The sequence below is a fragment of the Tachypleus tridentatus genome, chromosome 8 (genome assembly GCF_004210375.1).
Source record: "Tachypleus tridentatus isolate NWPU-2018 chromosome 8, ASM421037v1, whole genome shotgun sequence".
NCBI lineage: Eukaryota > Metazoa > Arthropoda > Merostomata > Xiphosura > Limulidae > Tachypleus > Tachypleus tridentatus.
Genome location: NC_134832.1, coordinates 20,800,867 through 20,822,557, shown reverse-complemented (window position 1 = coordinate 20,822,557; position 21,691 = coordinate 20,800,867). Strand labels below are relative to the sequence as shown.

Below are 21,691 nucleotides of genomic sequence, written 5' to 3'. Positions count from 1 at the left end.
ATATTCAACCACTTACGACAATGAAATTTTCTTAGCTGTAAATCTTTATTTTTTCGTTAAAAAAAAAACAAACAAAATCAAACTGTTGATTATCTTCCATTTCGTAAATGATATTTTATCGACTGTTGTCAATAAGTTAATTTACAACAATAGTAATTCCATTCTGTAGATCAAAGTGTAATAAACGTTCGAGAGAAAATGACGGAACCGATTGAACTGATTGAAACATTTACAATAGTTTTAAAGTAATGCCTTCTTTGTCAGAACAGAACAATCCAGAAATATTTGGAAGAAGCAGTGAGACAGAAAAATAATCTCAAAGATGATTTTAGGCAGCAGACTATTCTTACAAAGTTCCTTGCTCTCCCAGGAGTAGACATAAAAGACATCTTTACAATGATTCTTGATATTTTCTTGGCAGGAATTGATACGGCAAGTATTATGTTCGGTATTTTTTCCATAGATACAACTCTACCATGAGATGAAAGCATAGTTTACTTGTTGAATTTAAGCATCAATCTTTCACAGGACAAAAATGAAATCAGTAATATTCTTGTTCGAATTTATTCAGGTGAGGTAAGGTTTAGAATAATTGTTATTATTGAGACTTTTTATACGAAATAACTCTTAGTTAAAATTTATAGTCTGAATAAAAAAAAAGAAAAAAACATTCAGTTTTACTCTTTTCAAAGTTTGGAACTAAAGCCCCCACATGGGCAGTAAAAAAACAGAGTTTCTAACAAAGGCCGTTTACCCGAAACGTTTTACAGAATAAAGCCGGATGAAGTATTTATTTAGACATATTGTTTTATTTTTATTTTGACATATTAATTTATTTCTTATTGTTATTTACACACACTAGAGTATCTTTTACTGATTTAACTTTATTCAAATTTTTTAAATACTTTTTGTTCATACATTTTAGTTTAAAATTTATTATCAGTAATGTCCAAATAATTCCTTATAGTAATCTATAAGATAGTATGTGGTTGTACTAAAAGAAATATAATGTTATATTTGTATAACCTAGGTCTGACATGACCAGGTGAGTTAAGGCGTTCGAAGCGTAATCTAAGGGTCGCGGGTTCGAATTCCTGTTGCGCCAAACATGTTTGCCCTTTCAGCCGTGGAAACGCAATAATGTGATGGCCAATCGCACTATTCGTTGGTAAAAGAGTAGCCCAAGAGTTGACGATGGCTGGCGATGACTAGCGCAAATATCCCCGTGTAGCTTTGCGCGAAATTCTAAAACAAACAAACATTTGCACTACCAAGAAACAAGTAGGACCGCAAATTAGATACATCATAGAAGGAACTCGATAGTTCGAGCGTTAAATAAACATTTACTTTTCTTAAATCACCGTGTGATCAAACTTCTTGTTTTGTAACCTTTAGGTGGAACTAAGATATCGTGCGTTAAACATGGATAAGAAATGAAACTTAATCATGAAAAGACATCACTTAACAGTATTCTTAAATATGCATTCGCTTACACAAGGATTAAAAATAAAATATTTTATGTTTTGAGATTGGACAGTCGGGTCACAGACCCACAGGCCCAGGCGTAGCCATCCCAAAATGCTAATTATCTTTATCCTCAGGGTGTAATTGATTAGAAATAAACTGCATCATACTTAAGCAAAACGTTACAACCATTGCCAAACATGTTTTTTAAAACAATAATCTGAAAACAATTTAAACTCGTTCGATAGTTTCCACTATTGATGTGACCTTTTTTTAATATTAATGTGTATTTAACTTCATGCTTTAGTTTAAAGTTAACCACTTGTCTCTATAGAGCGCATAAACTTATTATCTATATATAATGTGTTTATAGCAAGTTTTAGGGTTAATAGCAACTAATTTGTGAAACAAACGTTTAGTAGAAAAAAAGATTAACACTTTTACGTTTTTGTGTGATAAAACTTTTTCCAAATAGAACTGTTAATACGAAAGTGAACAAAAAACAATAAAATTTAACAACGGTTAAAAAAGCATTTAAACGATTATTCTAATTCTCTTGAATAAAATACAATAAATGTGAAAGTCTATGGTTTACGTTTAGTCCGTTTATCTTTTCAAAATTAAAGATACTTAGCGGATATAGTCCGTAAATATCAGAAATAAACAAACAACTTAAATTGATAACACTGGACAATAAAGAAATTCGCTACTAGAGAAAATTCAAGTGATTTCAGGTAATTTGATGGTGATGATTTCAAAAACATAGCCAGCATTTGTCCATCACCTCTATAGTTTGACCTATTATAGATTATCCAATATATTTATGCTGTAAAATTAAGTTTATTTGGACAGTTTAATGGGTAAAAAAACACACTCTTGGTAAGTTCAAACATTAATTATATTGTATTTGTGTAAAATTCTAACTATATGGTTCATATTTGCTATTTGTTCTAAATATAGCTGTTGCGAATTTTACCATTTTTGCTTCATTCTCACGCTCACCTGCTCCACCAGGAAACTACCGAAACCCTTAAGTTAAAATTGTTAGAATATTTGATAAGTTCTTCGACTAAGCACTATAGTGTCTGAGATAGACGCCTCTCTCTCAGTTGCCTCTCACTCACTCATTTGGTCACTTCTACTCTCTCCGCACACAGTCGGAACAAAGTTCAATCTTCTTCCTTGCATCATCCCCAAGATACAATTAAATTCTGCATACTTTGGTTTTGAAAACGTTTTTAAACTCCCGATCTGTAAACATAAATTATTTTGGAAACTTGGTTGCCTCCGGTTAAAGTGAAGTGAAAATGTGAAAAACCACCTAAACATTTGCTGATTATATTTGTGGAAAAATATAATATAACTTCATTAGGGGAAGAACATCACATACAAAGTAAATACAGCTTACTACCGCTATTTTCGGTTTTAGCCTGGTTACAAAGAAAAACTTTGGGCGTCATGTATGTGTTCCACAGTTTGCACATCTGGCTTGATAAAGTGACTGAATCAGAAGACAGTAAGTATGCAATTTGCAGTTGCCGTGATATATCGTGTCCAAAGATCATCTAACTCACAGCTCGTTTTTCATGACTAATGCTTCTGGATATTAAGACAACACTGAATACTGTATTAAATATCCAGATATTGCATCTGAAAAGAAACCAGTGTCACATACACTGCTGGCCAAACCCTTAAGGCCAATGAACATGAAGAAAAAATATCCATTTTGCGTTGTTAGACTCAACCACTTATTTGAGTAGAGCTTCAAAAGATTAAAATAAGAAAAAGGAAAATAAAAATAAATAAACGTTTTTAGCATTTAATAGGAAAAATGTGAACACTATTAAATTAGCCTAAATACTAGCTGGTCAAAAGTTTAAGCCCATACTGAAACGAAGCGTTAATCGGTAAACACGTAACGAAACTTAGTCATTTGTGTTCAAGCATTAGCGTTGTCAATATCTCCCAGTGACATCTCCTGTGTTACATTGTGTAAAAACATGGCAAAGGCTAAAAAGTTGATAGAGTTTGAACCTGGCTGAATTGTCGAGCTGCAAAAGCAAGATCTCTCACCAACGTGTTATCGTTGGTGAGATTGAGCGTAGTAAAACTGCTGATGCAAATTTCTTAAAATACCTTGAGGAATACGAAACGAGAATTTCAAGTGGTCGGCCCAAAAAAATTTCGCCGGCGTTGAGCAGGAGGATTTGACGGGTTGTTCGGCAAGACACCAGCTGATAGTCGAACGGACGCAGAATGCAGCTTAAGAACAATAAGACGGCGTTTACAAGAGAAAGGCTTTAAAAACCGTAAACGTCTTTAAAGGCCATGCCTCCTTCCACACCACGAAACAGCTCGGTTAAACTTTGCAGAGAAACATCAAACATGGGACGTAGAAAAGTGGACGAAGGTTTTGTTCTCTCATGAGAAAAATTAACCTGGATAGTCCTGATGGCTTCTAACGTTACTGGCACGATAACGATATCCCACCGGAGATAATTTATACACGATACAGTGGAGGAGGTTCCACCATGATCTGGGGTGCTTTCTCCTTCCGTGGAACAATGGAGCTTCAGGTTATACAGGGGTTTCAAACAGCAGCTGGCTACATTGGCATGTCGGATAGAGTATTCTTATTGACTGAAGGCCCTCGCTTGTGTGGAAATGACTGGATCTTTCAGCAGGACAAAGCTGCAATCTACAATGCCCGCACGACAAAGGACTTTTTCATGTCGAATAACGTGATTATTTTGGACCATCCCCATTGAAAATTTTGGGGGTGGATGGCAAGGGAAGTCTACAGAAATAAATGTCAATTCCAAACAGTACATGATCTTCGTGAAGCCATCTTCACCACTTGGAACAACATTCCAGCCAGCCTTCTGTAAATGCTTAATCGACCACGCCAAAGCAAATGTTTGCAGTAATTCGCAATGACAGCCGTGCAACTCACTGCTGAGAACTCTTGTTGGGCATTTCCTACCCTGTATAGGACTTCTTTTTGGTATGGTCTTTAACTTTTGACCAGCTAGTATTTGGCTAATTTCATCGTGTTCACATTTTCCCTATTAAATGCTAAAAAAGATTTTTGGTTTTATTTTCCCTTTTCTTATTTTCATCTTTCGAAGCTCTACTCAAATAAGTGGTTGAATGTAACAGCGCAAAATGCATATTTTTTCGTTATGTTCATTGGCTTTAAGATTTTGGCCAGCAGTGTAAATCATTAAGTTGGGAAACAGAAGTTTTATCCTGCGAAGAAGAAAATGAATCATCTTCCTTATCTTCATATAGTTATTTTATTCCTGTGTCACCTTAGCGTAAACTACTTAATCGAATCACACAAAAAGAGCTAAATGAACTGAATTGTGACTTGCTTCTACCAAAACAGCGTGAAGAAAACTCCTGGAACTCAGTTAAACCAATGGAGTTTATTAGATTTAGGAAAAATGAGTTTTAATTTACCTAATGCTTTGAACATAAAATAAACTTTTCCAATTATGCAGATGAACAGATGATACTTGAAACCATCAAATGTGATCAACAAATGTAGAACATATGTAAAAATTTAAAAGTTAATGCACTCCTGTTAGGTGTGCAGAGTGGGTATATCAAACACTTACTTTTGTTTTTCTTTAATAGCAGAGATAATAAAAATCATTTTAGGAAGAAGTGATGACGAGTGAGTGACAATTGCATACTAAGGAAACAGAATATTGAGTATAATGTTTAAAAAATCCTCAAAATGCATTTCTTCCCCCACTTTATATTAAACTGAGATATGGTAATGGTTTGAGATATTTTGACTGACGATTTTCAAAAAATCAGAGAAGCAGAAATTAAAAGTGAGTTTTGGAATTAGCATTGTCAAATTATTCAGAAATAGTTGCATTTATTTTCATAGTTGTAGAAAATGTTTTTGTTGATCGGTTTAATCACCTGTCCTTATTAACTTTTGACCTCTGAGAGAATAACTATAAGCAACAGTGCAGTTGAATTGACTGTGATTTTCATGACTATCCCATAACAAAATATGCGGATCGTGTTCAGGAGTCTCTCGCACACTTGAGCTTTGGACCTTCCCTTCTCATTCACAGAACGGTACGTTAACCACAATGTAAAATGCAAAAATTAACAAGTAAAATGATATAAATGATATTATTTTCAAGCGAGGTATTCCTGAATTACGTAAATTATTCTAGAAAGAACAAAATAACGATCTATGATGGCTAGGCAGAATTTTTGCAAACCAAAATTCAATTTATTTTATTTCAGATACTAGGAGTGGCTCAGCGATTATAAATCATTATTTTTTTTATGCTATATTTCGTTATTCAAAAGCTGCTTCTGCAAAAGCGAGCTTTGCACTTTGGAGTCACGGATGTGCTAATATATTAACTGTCAAATCCCACTATTCAGTCAGACAGTTGTACCCCTAAAGTCGTTAGATATTGACTAATTGTCTTTCTTATAGTCTGTTAGCTCAACATAGACTCTTTGTGTAGCTTTTTGCGAATGTCGTTAAACAAACAAATCTTTTTCAATCTACCACTCTAAATTACTTTTCTAGCACTTGGAAACTTTTAAGCTCTGGGTTTATCAAGCTACATTCCTGTTTATTATAGGGTGTGAACTCGGTAAATATGCCCTGCTTTAAACTTTTACTAAGGTGTTCAGTACTCAAAATGATAAAGCTCAGAAAACACTGGAAGAGTTTATTAGAAGTCCTACTCCTAGGAGGACAAAAAATATATTACATGATAAAAATTTCAAGTATGAATGAACTTAACTGCTCATTTTGGAGATAAGATAACGTGGTGTTATCAAAAGAAGTGCAGAGGGTGTCCAAAGTCTGGGACCATAAATGATTTGCACCTTATCTTTATTTGCGATACGTGGCTGTTTATGGAGCTGCCATAGCTTAAGAAGATCAAGTTCATCCTTCTGTCAATTTAAACTTGCTTCGAATTAGAAGACAAACATGTATAAACACTATAACCATTCATCGGTCGTGCACACATGTTGTTATAGTTAAATAATTCAGAAAAAACAAAACATTTCTGTATATAGTTTTTCATGGCGTTTTAGCTATAAAAGTTTTATTTGATGAGCCATATAAGAAACTCTTGTTCTTAGATCTTATTCCCAAGGGAAGAGGTAATCAATTTTACCACTTATTCTATCATCTTCAGTGTTCTCGTTAATATATATTTTTTTTAAATCCAATTTAGATGGAACTTTATAAATTTTCATATATAGTAGCTACATCTACGTATGCCTTTAAAAATGCCTTAATACAGGCATTCCTCCATTATTGTCGGTTAGACTAGCGTTTTTTGGTCTCTTTTTTTCTGTCAAATATGACAAAGAGTTTATTATTTCAAAGTACTGAGAGCTCGTGTAATAGCTTTACAATTACAAATACTAATTCAGAATTCAATTTTCCCACTCAGCCTACTTCTCGTACGATATTTGTACTAACTGCAATGTGCGTGATATATTGAAGTAAGATATTTAGCCATAAGTTTTAAGATTGGAGGTTCTTCCATTTTCAACAAATATTAATTTACTAATAATTTGTATGTGTATGTTATGTTAAATATTTGACAGTATAATTGTTTTACAGACGGCGTACGCTAGTGCATTTGTTCTCTACAATCTTGCTCAGAACCAACACGTTCAAGAATTATTACGGAAGGAGATGTTTGATGTTCTTCCCAACACACAGTCACAGCTAACGTCTTCAGCTCTAAGTTCTATGAGCTATTTGAAAGCCACCATTAAAGAAAGCTTGAGGTTTGTCTTATTTTTATTTGTCACTGTTATATTAAAAAATAAAAGCTATTCTATAAATGAGTAAAACTAATAAATCATGTTTGTTTATATAATATACCTTTCCCCTTACTTTCTGAAGCTTTCATGATGCAGTGTTAATTAAACAAGAGGATAAGTACTTTACAGTTGATATATATTGACATTATCTTCACATCTGCTTAGAGAAACACTAAGTCTACTGCAGTAGATCGCTTTGGAGAATTTGAAAATCTGACTTCCTAAACTCATTTCAGTACTTTCAAAATCTGTTGCATTTAATAATGCTAAGTTATTCTGAAAAAAACATCAAATCTTGGAAAGTTTATTTTTGCAGAAAAGTTTAATTCCCTGTTCTTTATTTCTCTTATAATTAATGTATTGCAGTAGAACAATAAGAATATATTGATATGTAAGTGAATAAAATTTTGGCGCCTACGGTCATTTGAAATATTTTACGCTTCAACAACGATCACTTCCGTATTCAACCTTAAGGACCCTAAATATGTAATCACGTGTAGATAAATATAAACCTTCTCTAGGAGTCGCGTTCTCTAGGTTAAACTTAGCGATTTTAGTACAGGGATCCTTTGAAGTACTTTTATTTCCTGTCTCCTTTTATATATATTCAGGACAAAATACATCTACTAAATAAAGTCAGTGTTTGGATACATTACATCCTTGTGCAAATTAATTGAAACAAATGGTAATTTTATAATATTTTCAGCATGGTGGCCGGTGTAGGCTCGCTGGACCCGCTGATTTCCTTTAATAGTCAATTTTTCACACAGACGGCGTCATTAGCTGTGTTTTGCAGTACGGTCGATCTATTTTTTGGGATATATGACGAAATTTTGAGGAATATTATGAAATTCGAAATTGCGTTAGAAGGGCAAGAAGATCAGTAAAAAAAAAACAATTTCTTACCAACTCAATAAAGGAAAAACGGTATCAGTGGGGTCTGAAATGCAAGAACTGGACGTAGGAACAATGAAGGAAGGTGTTATTCAGTGACGAGACTCATTTCTTCGTACAGGGTAAAAAATGTCTGCGTATTTGCAGATATCCAGGTGAGAAACTTCGAGAATCTCACATCAATCAGTTCGTAAAACATCCCTTGAAGAAGATGTTTTGGGGCTTTTTCACCTACTATGGCATCGGAGACTTGCATATCGTAGAAGGTATGATGCGAGGACCACAGTACATCGATGTTTTGCAGAGAAAAATCGTTCCAGAATTGAAAAATACATTTCCCGATGGATTTCGCATTTTTCAGCAAGATCTGGCTCAGTGCCACACATTGAAACTTGCGAAGAATTTTATGACTACAACGCAAGTAAAGGTGCTGGACTGACCTGAAAACTCTCCGGACTTAAATTCTATTGAGAATCTTTGGGCAATTTGTAAAGAAAGACTTTAGGGAAAAGAGTGTACTACGAAAGATAAGCTAATTGAAACCATAATTGAGGTGTGGTACCGCGATCAAAAATTAGTAAAGATTGCAGTCAACTCGTGGACTCGATGCCAAAGAGGATTAATGATCTTCTGAAAAATAAAGGCGGTCATATTATGTATTAATTTGTGAGTAATTTTTGGGTTCTCAGAAATAAAACGCAAAAAATTGAAAAAATCGTAATCTTCCGTCTTCTTTCAATTAATTTGCACAAGGGTGTATATTAAAACGATTTTGGAGACTTAGCACTTCGTTACAGTCGATGTCGCCTCATTCGATCATGTTCTATATGATTGTCGTGTATCTTGATAATAACCCTGTAACATAGTTTCCTAAAAGCTGAAACGCACACCACTCTTTCTTGAATGCTTTCCATGAGCCATCTAGTGTGCGAGGATGATAGTTTTCCAAGCGCTCGTTCCAACAGTCTGATCATATAAAAATCTATATTCATTGCAAATGACTTCTTCTTGAGTATGTATTCTTATGGGATATCATATATATACATTTCATTTTCAGCTGTTTAAAGTTTGTGACAGTTGAAAGGATATATGGAAAAGTTTTGTGTACAGGTGTAGTTTTTTTACGGATATTTTTTCTTGATTATGGACTGTATTGTCAGTTTTGATACATGGATGGCTTTTGCCACTCAGCTTTGTGTTGATTGGTTGTCATATGTTGCATTATGTCATACATTGCTTCCTAAGGCTGGTGTAAGGCTTGTTCCATTTCTCGTTCTGGGTGATCTGATGTATTAAGTCCTTTCATTAAAAAGAAGAAAAAAACATCACTGATCTGATGAACTTTGTTTTGAGGATATACGTATTTTACGCCGGAAAGGATGGTTATATACCTTCCCCAAAGCGATATATTTTCAGTATTATCGCACTACATACGACCCGAAAAACAACGCCAAAATTCATTTCTGATACATGCCGTTCCATTGCTATTTTATATCGACTGTGAATGCCATATAAACTGCTGATTTGCATATCAAAATTCGTTTTAATTTAACATTTTCAATTTTTTGTCATCTTAATCAATCATTAAACTTTAACTAACAACAACACAACATTGGGATAATTATGTAAACGATTTGACATTACTTCTTAACATATTTTTTTCTAAATGTTATATTTCTGACATTGTGTTGTTGGATTCATCGTTACAGTTTGGCAAAATGTTTGCAATACTGTTTTCAACCATACTGTCTAATGGGGTAGGTGTAGCAGTTTCGCCAAGACCATGACATATGTTTGTTTGTTTTTTAATTTCGCGCAAAGCTACAAGTGGGCTATCTGTTCTAGCCATCTCTAATTTAGCAGTGTAAGATTAAAGGGAAGGTAACTAGTTATCACCACCCACCGCCAACTCTTGGGCTATTCTTTTACCAACGAATAGTGGGTTTGACCGTAACGTTATAACGCTCCCACAGCTAAAAGGGCAGCATATTTGGTGTGAGGGGAATTCGAACTCACGACCATCGGATTACGAGTCGAGTGCCTGAAACACCGGGCACCGAGAAGTACGAATGTATACAAATAACTTACTGATATCTATGCATGTTTTTTTATAAGATATGAACAAAACATTATGAAATGAAAGAACAGAATGAAACGCGGTAACGATACGAAACAACTAAAAAAATAAGCTGACTTTAATTTACAATTTCTATATTTATTGTGCAAGTTTTCATGTCCTCTCTTTGCGTACATTCAGGTCAGTTGTTACGAAGTTCGAAGAAACTTGAAAAATTAAAAGCAAGTATTGGAATGAATGCACATTCAATGCCACAAAATATTACGTTACCAAGAGTAGTGAGACACTATATAATATATAGGAATACGAGCTTCATTAATAATAGCCCAACTTCTTCTGTCTGTATCTTGAATTGTTTGAGTTTTACGTCTAACTACACGAGGGCTAGCCGTTTCTAATTGAGCAGCGTAAGACTAGAGAGAAGGCAACTAGTCATCACCACCCACCGCCAATCCTTGGACTGACATATTATAATGCCCCCACGTCTAAAAGAGCAAGCATGTTTGGTTGACGGGGATTCGAACCTGCAACTCTGATTACGAGGTTAGCGCGCCCTCTCGACCAGGCCATGCTAGACTAGTATTTTGAATGTAAAAAATACATCACGTTGATTATTCTAGGCGACATGTACCCTTATCATTATATACGTATCTACAAAGTGAAAAGAGAAGTACTTATAACAATTTTTAAAACAATATTATCCAATTAGAGAAGCAAATTAATTTCAAAAGCTGGCTCAAAAAATATATTAAATGGGAAATCAGAAACGTGAGAAAGTTATCATAAATCTTATCATTAATTTTACATTAATTTATAGCAAAATATCATTATTATTATTATGTAAGAACTTACTAGGTAGATCCCAAAGACATTAAGGACTAGAAAATAAAATAATTTTTACACACTACCAGAGAATTGTTAATGGCATTTGGCTTTTGTGTGTGTCAGAACGTATATAATGAAACGTCTATACAAGAGTAGATACAGCATTGTTTTTAAATACTACTTTCAGCCAATAAGTGAATCTTTTATATTACTTGATAAAATTTTGACTTTAATTTTATTGCGTCATCTACTGTCACAATGATTTTATCTTAACTATTAAGTGGGTGTCTACACGAAAACGAAGGAACAATAACAATTTGAAAATATATTTCAAAAAGTAAAAGTAAAATATTACCCAAAAATTTTTGAGACGTATGTTACGCTATTGTTGTGTATGGCTGGTTTTATTAAACAACCTTTGTCTTGAAGTGTTTTTAAGTAGTTTTTGAGAAGACCAAAAAGGTATAGACTTCAAGGCTTTTATGTTAGGATTTGGTTTGTTCTGAATTTCGCTCAAAGCTACCTATGTCAGAGCCATATACATTAAGAACTTTAGTAGTGTATTGATTATTGTTGAGAAGATTAGTTGAGAAATTGTACACTTTTTGATAGAAATATTATTTTATTTTTTTGTCTGAAAGCTACTTATATTTCAGTTAATAACTTTATATCTTTAATCAAAATTGTTCCAAAAGTACATTATACATAAGTAGTTTTTCTTTAGTTGGTTTCAACATATATTGATTTGTAATTGTATAGAAGCTTCTGTGTGATGCCATATACAATTTTATAATGTGTTCTACTCGTGTTTCTCTTAATGTCTTTCTTGGAAATAGGAGAGGCACTGGATTAAGGAATTACTGGATAGCGATCATATAACCCAATTTTGCTCATTTAACTCTATGATATCTATGCTTTATGTATCTTGTGCGGTATCCCTTTATTCTATAGATCAATTCATGTATTACGGTATGCTATATGTGGAATTTAAATTTTTCTGTATGTGTTCAAGAATTGTAAATTAATCAATTATTTTAACTTTGTTTCTGAATGAAAAATAATTCCGAAAATAAAATTGAAGACGATGCAGACTACTGAATCACTTTTTTGGGAAACTGAAATTCCTTATAAGGGTATCTAATTTGTTATATAATACAATTACAGATAACACAAATTTAACCTGCTTGCTTATTTTTTTTTATCTTTTATTAATAGACTATAATCTTGGTTTATAGTTCCAGTTAGTAATATTCTATATGTTATATGATGTACTTGATCCTTATACTTTCCAGGTCTTTTATAGATGGCTGAAAAGTTTTCTAATATTTCTATTCAACTTCCAACATCCAATGCTTGTGTTAAAAACAACTTAACACTTAACAAACCATTATATGTCATATGTTAGAAAATAATAAACAAGCAGTTATGGAATCCTTTCAAAGGTTCTGATGCTGGAAATTGGACATTTAAAGAATAAATTGGAAGGTTTTTAAACAGGTTTGAAATAACTTTTAACTAGTTTATCATTGATGATTTAACAACGGTCAAGAACTTGAATGTGCATTTCTTTAGAGCCATACAGAGAAACACCACACTTGCAAAGACAAATTCAACACAATCAAACTAAAACGTGCTCTTGAATATAAACGACAGTCAAAGGAGATTGTCCCTGAAGTTAAAACATCATCAAAGCGTACTTGTTTCAGCAACGCCATACAGAATGTTGATTCTGGCTCTTTCGTGTGTTTATTTTGTGACGAAGGTGGTGATTTCAAGAAGTCTTGACATAAGTAATGGTTTATCGTTTAGATGCAGTTGTTAGGACACTTATTTGACAAATACTGTAAAAGGCCACAATATACTCGAAAAGCTTGCACCGGGAGATATTAAAACATAGACAAGGTTCCAGTTAAAGTGTCTGGTGGTCTCGTACAACAAGAGAAGAGTCCAATAAACCTATGATTCACGCAAGTGAGATTAATGAAAAATGCAGAAAAATATATCTTTTTGCAGAACTGGTGTCATTTATTAAAGATAACTGTAACCAGATATCAATGTCTTTGCTTAAACTGCTAAATATAGCGAAGTTTTGTAAGGAGAGACTGCTACAACTTGGTGTCATTGTAGCTCAGTTCATTCCACTCCATCCCATCCAAAAAGTAATCTACTCACTCGTACACCTGAATCCGTCACTTGTATACCTAAACTCGCTGCATACAACTTTATGTTGTTATACTAATTCAATATTAAAACCATGTCAAGTTGCCATTTTAAAACTGGTTAATTATAAGGACAAGGAATTATGAACAAATTATTAATATTATTGAAAGTTCAGATATGTAACTTATTTTTTTAGCTGATAAATTATTAGCAGTATTCAACGATTTCAAAACATTACGTAAAGTGTTTTGTCTTTGACACTACCGTTTTTGGTAATACTATTAAGTTTAAGTATGTAAGATAATCGTTTCAGTCAATGTCATAAGCTTTTTAAAGGCACTGAAGTTACAAATTACTGTAAAATAACGTTTTCATTGCAGAGAATACGTTACATTTATTCCTCTTTAGACTTAACCCAGTGGCCATTGGAGTTGGACGGGTTCTTCCAGAAGATATTGTTCTTTCAGGTTATCGAATTCCTGCAGGGGTAAGGAATGCATTATATGATAGAACATTTAACCCTTCAAAAGCGCCCGTTAAATTTATTGGTTTATTTTTGTAATGTTGTCCTTGTGGCCTTGATAAATGTACTATTGATATGTAATCTAAAATTGTTGTCGACAGTTCTTGTATTTAATTTTATATTTAGCGTTAACGCAATCCCTATTATGTTTTATAACACGGGCCTACCTATGGTTACGGATCAAATGCCACATCAAAGCGTTTGTATGCTTACATTCAAAATTTTATTGCACAGCTATTTTATGAATGTATGTCAATATATTATAATTCAAGTTAGAGTTATTAATTTAAGCGTAAATATTTTTAAAAATATTAAATATTAATACTTGTGTTTACGTGGTTTGTCGAAGGCAGTATTATTTCAAATTATATATTTGTGATGTCTAAAAGTAAAGACTATAGTTTCTCACCAATTATATTGTCAAAATGACGATTGATAAGATAGATTCGAAGATAAGAACTTTACTGAATCAACCAAGGTGGTCCCACCCACCTCTTCCATTTTTTTGAAAATACTTACCTACGTTCAACCACTCCACCCTACACATGTATAACGAATCAAAAGCTCAGAATTTCTTCCAAGTGGCTTTCTCAGCCTCTCAGAAATATTTGCGCGGGAAACCCTTTTCCTGTTATATTTTAAGTGGTAAAGTAAGCATAATTTTTATATCCGAATACAGCTTACTTACAAGCCTGTTAAATTATGGTAGAAATCTGTAGTTATTGTTATAGTATTTTATGATTTTTGGTATTTCAAAATGCATATATTAAACTTAAAAAAAAACCAAAAAAAACTTTCTTTTACACATCCAAGTTTAAAGTTTGATAAGGCCTACCAATTTACGGCAAGCAGCAAATAAGTACAAATTTCGTAAGTAGAAAAGATAATTAATTATATTCTATACTTCATTATTTACTCTTCTATGTACTAAGAAAAATAATTTAAATTTAAGAACTTATTTGTAAATATTAATAATGTATATTCATATATAATGTAGTATAATAAATATATGACTGCATTTTACATAATACTGGTCCACTAGAACACGACCAAGACAGATAATTTTCTGAAGGCCAGTTTTCTATTTTAAAATATGGTAGACATGAGTGCGCATGCTTCGCGCCATTGGAATTTCTGTAATGCTGGTCAGGTATGGTTGAAAGGTCAATAAAATAAGTATAATAAACATATATAGAGATTAAAGTTATTTTGAATAAAACGGTTGTTTTTCATGTTAAAACTTATGGTCCTTTTACAACTAGAAACCACACAGTTTATTTCCTAATTTTTATGGAGGTTATAAGATAAAAGTATTTTATAATGTGTACCGATTGTTTGTTTGTTCGTTTTTTTAATTTCGCGCAAAGCTACACGAGAGCTATCTGAGCTAGCCATCGAGATTTTAGCAGTGTAGGGCTACTTTTTTACCAACTGTCACATTATAATGTTCCCACGGTTGGAAATGCGAGCATGTTTGACGCAACAGGCATTCGAACCTGTGACTCTCAGATAACGAGTCGAGCGCCTTAACTACATGGCCACGCCTGGGTGCTTGTTGTACTGATAATAAACAAAATGTTGTGAATATACGCTTGCTGTATTAAAGGTTATACCATGAAGACCATAATAAATCCAAAATGTTTATGAGGTCGGTCCCTGGGTCCGAGCCAGTAGTGAAAGCGAAATTATTTTGGATTGAATTTAATCTTAAAAAAAGCACTTATCACATATAAGGTAATTCCTTTTGTCATTAGAATGACGACGCTGTGTACATAAGTTGTTGAATATCAAGTATTGTATATTTAAAGTTTAGTAAATATAGTTTCTATAAAGTAGTATATTAGACTTATAAAGGATCAACTAGTGGGATATAAAATGTGAATCGATAATCAATAAAGCTCATGCTAATAGAACAAATAAAATATAGTTTTTCAGGTACTTTAATGGAAAAATGAAACAATTTTAGATTATATTGAAGAAATAAACACTGAATTAGCAAAAACAACAAAAATAAAAAAACAGAGTACGTATCAATCCGTGATGACGAGAAAACCCAGTTGTAGAGAAAAATATGTATGTGAAAACGGACCGAAGAAGGTCGAAACGTTGTTCGCTCCTCTACATAAAAAAAAACGGACCGAAGAAGGTCGAAACGTTGCTCGCTCCTCTACATAAAAAAAAACGGACCGAAGAAGGTCGAAACGTTGCTCGCTCCTCTACATAAAAAAAACGGACCGAAGAAGGTCGAAACGTTGTTCGCTCCTCTACATAAAAAAAAAACGGACCGAAGAAGGTCGAAACGTTGTTCGCTCCTCTACATAAAAAAAAATTCTCAACATGTATAGAATACGCGTCAATTGCAATAGAAAAGAAAATATTTAAATGTCATGTTAAGAATCATTTTCAGATGATATAGTAGGAAAACGTCATAACCCGACATTTTAAGCTCAGTTTGTTTTATCAAAATACACCAAATGTATTTATTTCAATTTTTATTTTAGCTTTTAGTGACAGAAAACAAATTCTCTGAGTATTGTATGAGAAACTCCTTGAAACTCAATGAAAATATATATAACGCCTTGAAGACTTAATACTCAGATTGCTTTTGTTACTGTACAGTTAAGCTGGCCATTACACATAAAAGAAAAATTATGAAAACTTGTTTGAAGATGTTTTCAAAATTAAAATAATGCTGAATAGTTGTAGTTATAACAATAAAACATGATGGTCTTAGACTATAGTAGCCTCTCAGTTCCATCTTTGTTGTTGGAAGAATCAAGAATGAACGGAATTAATCTCGAATGAAGTAAAATGTTTATTTTCTTCGGTACTGATCATCTGATCCTTATACGACTTTGATCGAGATTATTGACAGTTGTATGTAATTTTCCATGTGCTTTATTACATTAAATGATCGTTTTAGAGTTTTTGACTCCGAGTTTAGATAAGAAAGAAATACAAGATGAATTATTAATCCAGTTGCTCTATTTCTATTTACTAATCCGAACGTTCTTTAATTTAAAACTTTAAAGATCTAAACTTTAATGGCTGTCATTGTATATATTACGCAAGTAGAGAACAAACTTTCGTATTTCATGAAAGATTTGCATCCTTGTCGTGTATTCGGAGAACTACTTACTTTGTCATAAAATATAGACTTAAAGACACTTTATTTAATCCATAAAACGACAGTAGCTGTTACAAAGATGAAGAAAGTCAGCGAGAGAAAAACTATGAAAAATAAACAATCGTAAAAGCCTTCGTTAATTTTCATTTTCAAAATAAAGAAAATGTAATAAAACGCACTGACAAAATTTAATAATTTAGCATTTTTATTAATTAAGCTCGGTTGTAAAATAATGCATACATTCGTAATTTAAGCTAATACATGAGTGAAGTTACGTAAAGTAGATTTTAATATCCATTTGGTCCAAAACTGATGTAGAAATTTTAAAGCTTAGTATAGGTTTGAACTAATTATTATACATTACAAAAATGCTTAATTTATTTTATATATAAAAAGAGATTTCTTGTTACACCCCTGGCTACTCAGAGGTACGTCTGAGGACTAACAACTTTAAACATCGAGTTTTAATACCTGCGATGCGTAAAACGCAGATAACCCATTCTGCAACTTTGTAGTTAGCTAATAACACCTTGGTATTCATAAAATATATTTATGAAAATTATTTTTGCACAGACAATGGTTATCCTGCACAATCAAGTCGCTTGTCGTCACAAAAAACATTTCAGAGATCCTTTGAAGTTCATACCTGAGCGATGGTTAAAAAACAGCCCGTCATTCGAGAAGCCTCATCCATTCCTGCTTTTACCATTCGGTTACGGACCTCGGATGTGCCTGGGACGTCGGATTGCTGAGTTACAGTTGTATATTCTTATTTCAAAAGTAAGTTTAAACGTCACAAAAGTTTGAAAATTATTACAAAATAATGAACTTAATAAAATTTGATATATATATTTAAGAATAAAAGATATACGCGATAAAAAGTACTAATTATCTAATCTTATGATTATGAAGCGACTAAGTAGATAAATCTTACAGATAATAACGTCAGAATTCATTTGGAGATATTTTAATACTTTTGTAACATTTTACCTTAAAATATGTTAACTAGTGACAAAATTATTACAGAGATCCACTTCAAAACTATAGAACGTAAACGATGTTTGATAGTTTTTCACAACTAAGGATATTTTGGAGTCTAAGAAAAAATATTCAGGGTCTTCGTCACGTAAATCATTACTTTATATGTATTGAGATTAGGTTATTTTATTTTAAGTTGTAGATTAAGAACATTTATATCAGAACATAAATTAATAATTTTGTCATTTTATGTAAGTTGCTACAATGTTTCTTTTTCTGGGTCTGTTGACATTTCACCAGCTTTGATGTCATTTTTTTCTTCATTTCTTTTTATTGCAAATAACAGCATAAATCGATGTTTTGAAAAGTGGAATGTACAGTGATATTGAGAATGACGATATAACCTGCTGTTGATTTATAATAAATTACGATTAACCTACGTGTGCAAAATATATGTAAATGATCGATTTAATAATGACATTTAATTTTATTTGAATTTTATCGAAATTTGTGTTAGACGTTACAACCTAAAGAGGAGAATTAAAAAAAACAACAACTAAATATTGCTGGTCGGCTGCAGCGTACATTTAATATAAAACAGGCTTGAAACTTTGTGCATTTGTAGTTTTGAAACAAGAAGAAAATTATTATATGGAAATTGTAACATGATAACGAAATTCTACTATTAAACTAAAAAAAATCAATTTTATAAGAAACATTTGCTAATCAAGAGTCATGAATATATGTATGTATGTTTGTGCATGTATTTATGCTCTTCACGTATCAATAAAATCCCAAATGAGCCAATTCGATCGATAACAGAATTGATGAATATAGAAATTAGAATATAAGTAAGGCTAATGCTCTTTATACCAGGAACAGACTTTAAATTTAATGCGATCAGAGAACAAATGTAGTTTTTTTTCTTGTAGCAATTTCTAGGTCTTTGCATTATAAAATTTTTCGAAACATGTTATTTTAGATATTTTAATATTTAGTTATAGTAGATTTTTTTATAAAGTGTTGCTGTGTGTGTGTTTTCTTTATAGTAAAGCCACATCGGGCTATCTGCTGAGCTCACCGAGGGGAATCGAGTCCCTGATCTTAGCGTTGTAAATCCGTAGTCTTACCGCTGTACAAGCGGAGGTCTAAAGTATTGCTAAAAGATACAATCAAAATACAGTGTCGTTGTAAATAGTATTGATAATTTTTTTCTCTTGTTAGTTGTTCAATATCTTGTATGATATTTTTAACATAACAAACTTGGGAAAGCAAAAGCGATTATTTTAATAAAAGCTGAGAAATGACTTATTTTATTAACTTCAAAAGCTGTAACTGTTGTTAAAATTGTTTTAAAACCAATCAAATAAACATAAGTTATGTACCTTTTGCTTAGGAGAGTAAAGAAATCAACAAAATGCCTTATTCAGCAAGTCAAATAATACAAATTAAGGTGTATAAATAAAAAAGAGTTTATCTTGTGTTATCTTCTTAGATAATCCGAAATTTTCGAGTGGAATATCATCATGGCACCATTGACTGCTTCACAAGACTTATCAACGTCCCGGATAAACCACTGAAATTAAAATTTTTAGAAATTGATTGAAAAGGTTTTTAAGATGTGATTCTTAGTTATTTACATAGGGATCTAGAAACAAAGTAATTGATATGTTCTATGCATTATTATAGATGTTCTCGGATCTAGACAAACTTATTTAACTAAGAGATTTATACTGTGATTTCAGAATTTTACATATCTGAGGTATTTTTTACCAAACTTCGTCCTCTCTTATTCTCATTTTACTTGTGATACTAGTTTTTTTCTTGTGTTACCAATGGTTGATGAAATGAAAATATATATTTTTAACCATGATTAGACTTGTTTTTTGACGTTTTATTAGGTTTGTAAATGAACTTTAAATGATTAAGTGAATTGCTAAGGTCTCGAAATATCTTAGCAATTAGGGTTCTTAAACAAATAAACTTTTATTATTATTCTGGTACTTGTGTATAAGGAAGATATCTGTTTCAGGTAAACGTAGAGAAAATAAAAAATAAAATCTTTGTTAGCAAAGAATTATATACACTCAAAACTGATGATCACTTTAACATATCCAACTATTTTTATATTTTTTAGGTCAGTAGTTTAAGTTTTATCATAATTCATTATTATTTCTCACTTTATTACTCAATCGAACAACCTTATCAGTCATAATCTAAATCTATCTTCTTCCAATGGGACAAAAACAGCATCGAGTAGGTTTGCGCCCTAAAACAACAAAAAATATAAGGTATATGTTAGGCAAATATTCTTTGATAAATGCTTGGCTTTTACTTAAAACATCCTTATTTTACAGTGAAAGGTCGTGCATCTATTGGTTTCATAATGATCAATGGAAGCATTTCTCAGCTAATAAATAAAATTACAAGAACTCTAAGCCCCTGTGTTGGAAAAGATAAATGAATAGTACTGTATAATTTAATTATATTTTAACAGAGAACAATTTGAAAAAAATCGAATTTTTTGAGAAATTCAGGATAAACAAAATGTGGTTTCAGTAATTAAAATTTGCTGTTGAAGAATGTTAAATAACTATTTACTTCCTATAAGTTTTACCTATAAGTCAAATTATCACTTCAGATCTATAAAAGGTAAGTTAACAGAACCATGAGGATGAATAAATAAAGCTATACTATTAGATGTGCAAAACAGAACAGGATTAACGAAACTGCAATTCTTACCTTCAAAATGGCGTTCATTGGGTAATATTTTAGAATGAAAAGTATCTAAAATGTGTTAAACAAACTTCTAAGACGATTATCAATTTTATAGAGGGCATTGTTCTTGTATATCGAACCAAATTTAAACGTTACAAGTTTTCAATTTTACTGCTGAGTCACCAGGGGCAGAAGAGGGTGCTAAAGTTGAGAAATATCACTTCAGGATTTATTATATGGTGAGTTGAGTACATTAATTAAAACCGTTTTAAATATACAAATCAACAAGTACAATTCATCTGACAACCACAGTCCACATAATGTCGCGACAGAACGAATTGAATCAGGGTTTCATTTTGGCATTGTTTGGCATTTTGTGGGTAGTGTGACGCTACCGAAAAATGAATGCTTTTGAGTAGAGTATATAAATACATACTCAACATACTCAGAGACTTAAATCATAAACAATATTTTTATCGAAGACTTGTTAAAAAAACAACTGGAATATCTCTTATACTTGATGGATTTCGAAAACAAAGCAATTTAGATCAATTAGGGGCATCAAGTTTATCTGATAAGACTGCAACATGTCGTATCCTAACTGTGATAAGCAAAGTGCAATATTTTATAATAACTGATAATTCACAAATACAAAATTTAGTGGGTAGAGCTGTTCACTTATCATAGGATTTTCATAATATGCGGGTTCACGCCGTTTTCAGTTCCATGGCGAACTGGGAAGTTACTGTTTTCGGATACTTGGTGGTTCATTGGTTTCGTTAAGAACAAATCGAAGGCGTTTTAGGTTGAATATTCTTTAATCATTATGTTATTGACGTAGTTCTATCACCTTCCCTAACTGTCTCTTCTTTAGCTTTATAAGTGTTATTGGTGTTGTCAAAGCACGGATATTTCAGCATTCAATATCTAACTTATATTTACAAGTAAATTATTACGGGTAAAGAAATGGTACGTTGTATTTCGTATAACGATATTCGACTTTTGTAACGTCTAAAATGTCTCATACACGTAAACATATGGATATCAAAAATAGTTCTTCCTAAGTAATAAAAATAACAGCTTGTAAAGAATGATT

General features: G+C 32.2%; 1 protein-coding gene across 3 annotated transcripts in view; it reads left to right on the top strand.

Annotated features, from left to right (window-relative positions):
- LOC143258639 (cytochrome P450 302a1, mitochondrial-like) overlaps positions 1 to 19,880 on the top strand; it is a 78,691-nt gene extending 58,811 nt beyond the window's left edge. For all 3 annotated transcript variants that reach the window (XM_076517892.1, XM_076517891.1, XM_076517893.1), the window contains 5 exons: positions 270 to 432; positions 7,088 to 7,257; positions 13,658 to 13,736; positions 17,473 to 17,679; positions 19,373 to 19,880. In XM_076517892.1, the coding sequence (XP_076374007.1) occupies positions 270 to 432; positions 7,088 to 7,257; positions 13,658 to 13,736; positions 17,473 to 17,679; positions 19,373 to 19,483 (730 nt within the window). In that variant the 3' untranslated portion in view covers positions 19,484 to 19,880. The remainder of the gene's footprint in view (positions 1 to 269; positions 433 to 7,087; positions 7,258 to 13,657; positions 13,737 to 17,472; positions 17,680 to 19,372) is intronic.
- The last annotated feature ends 1,811 nt before the right edge of the window (positions 19,881 to 21,691 follow it).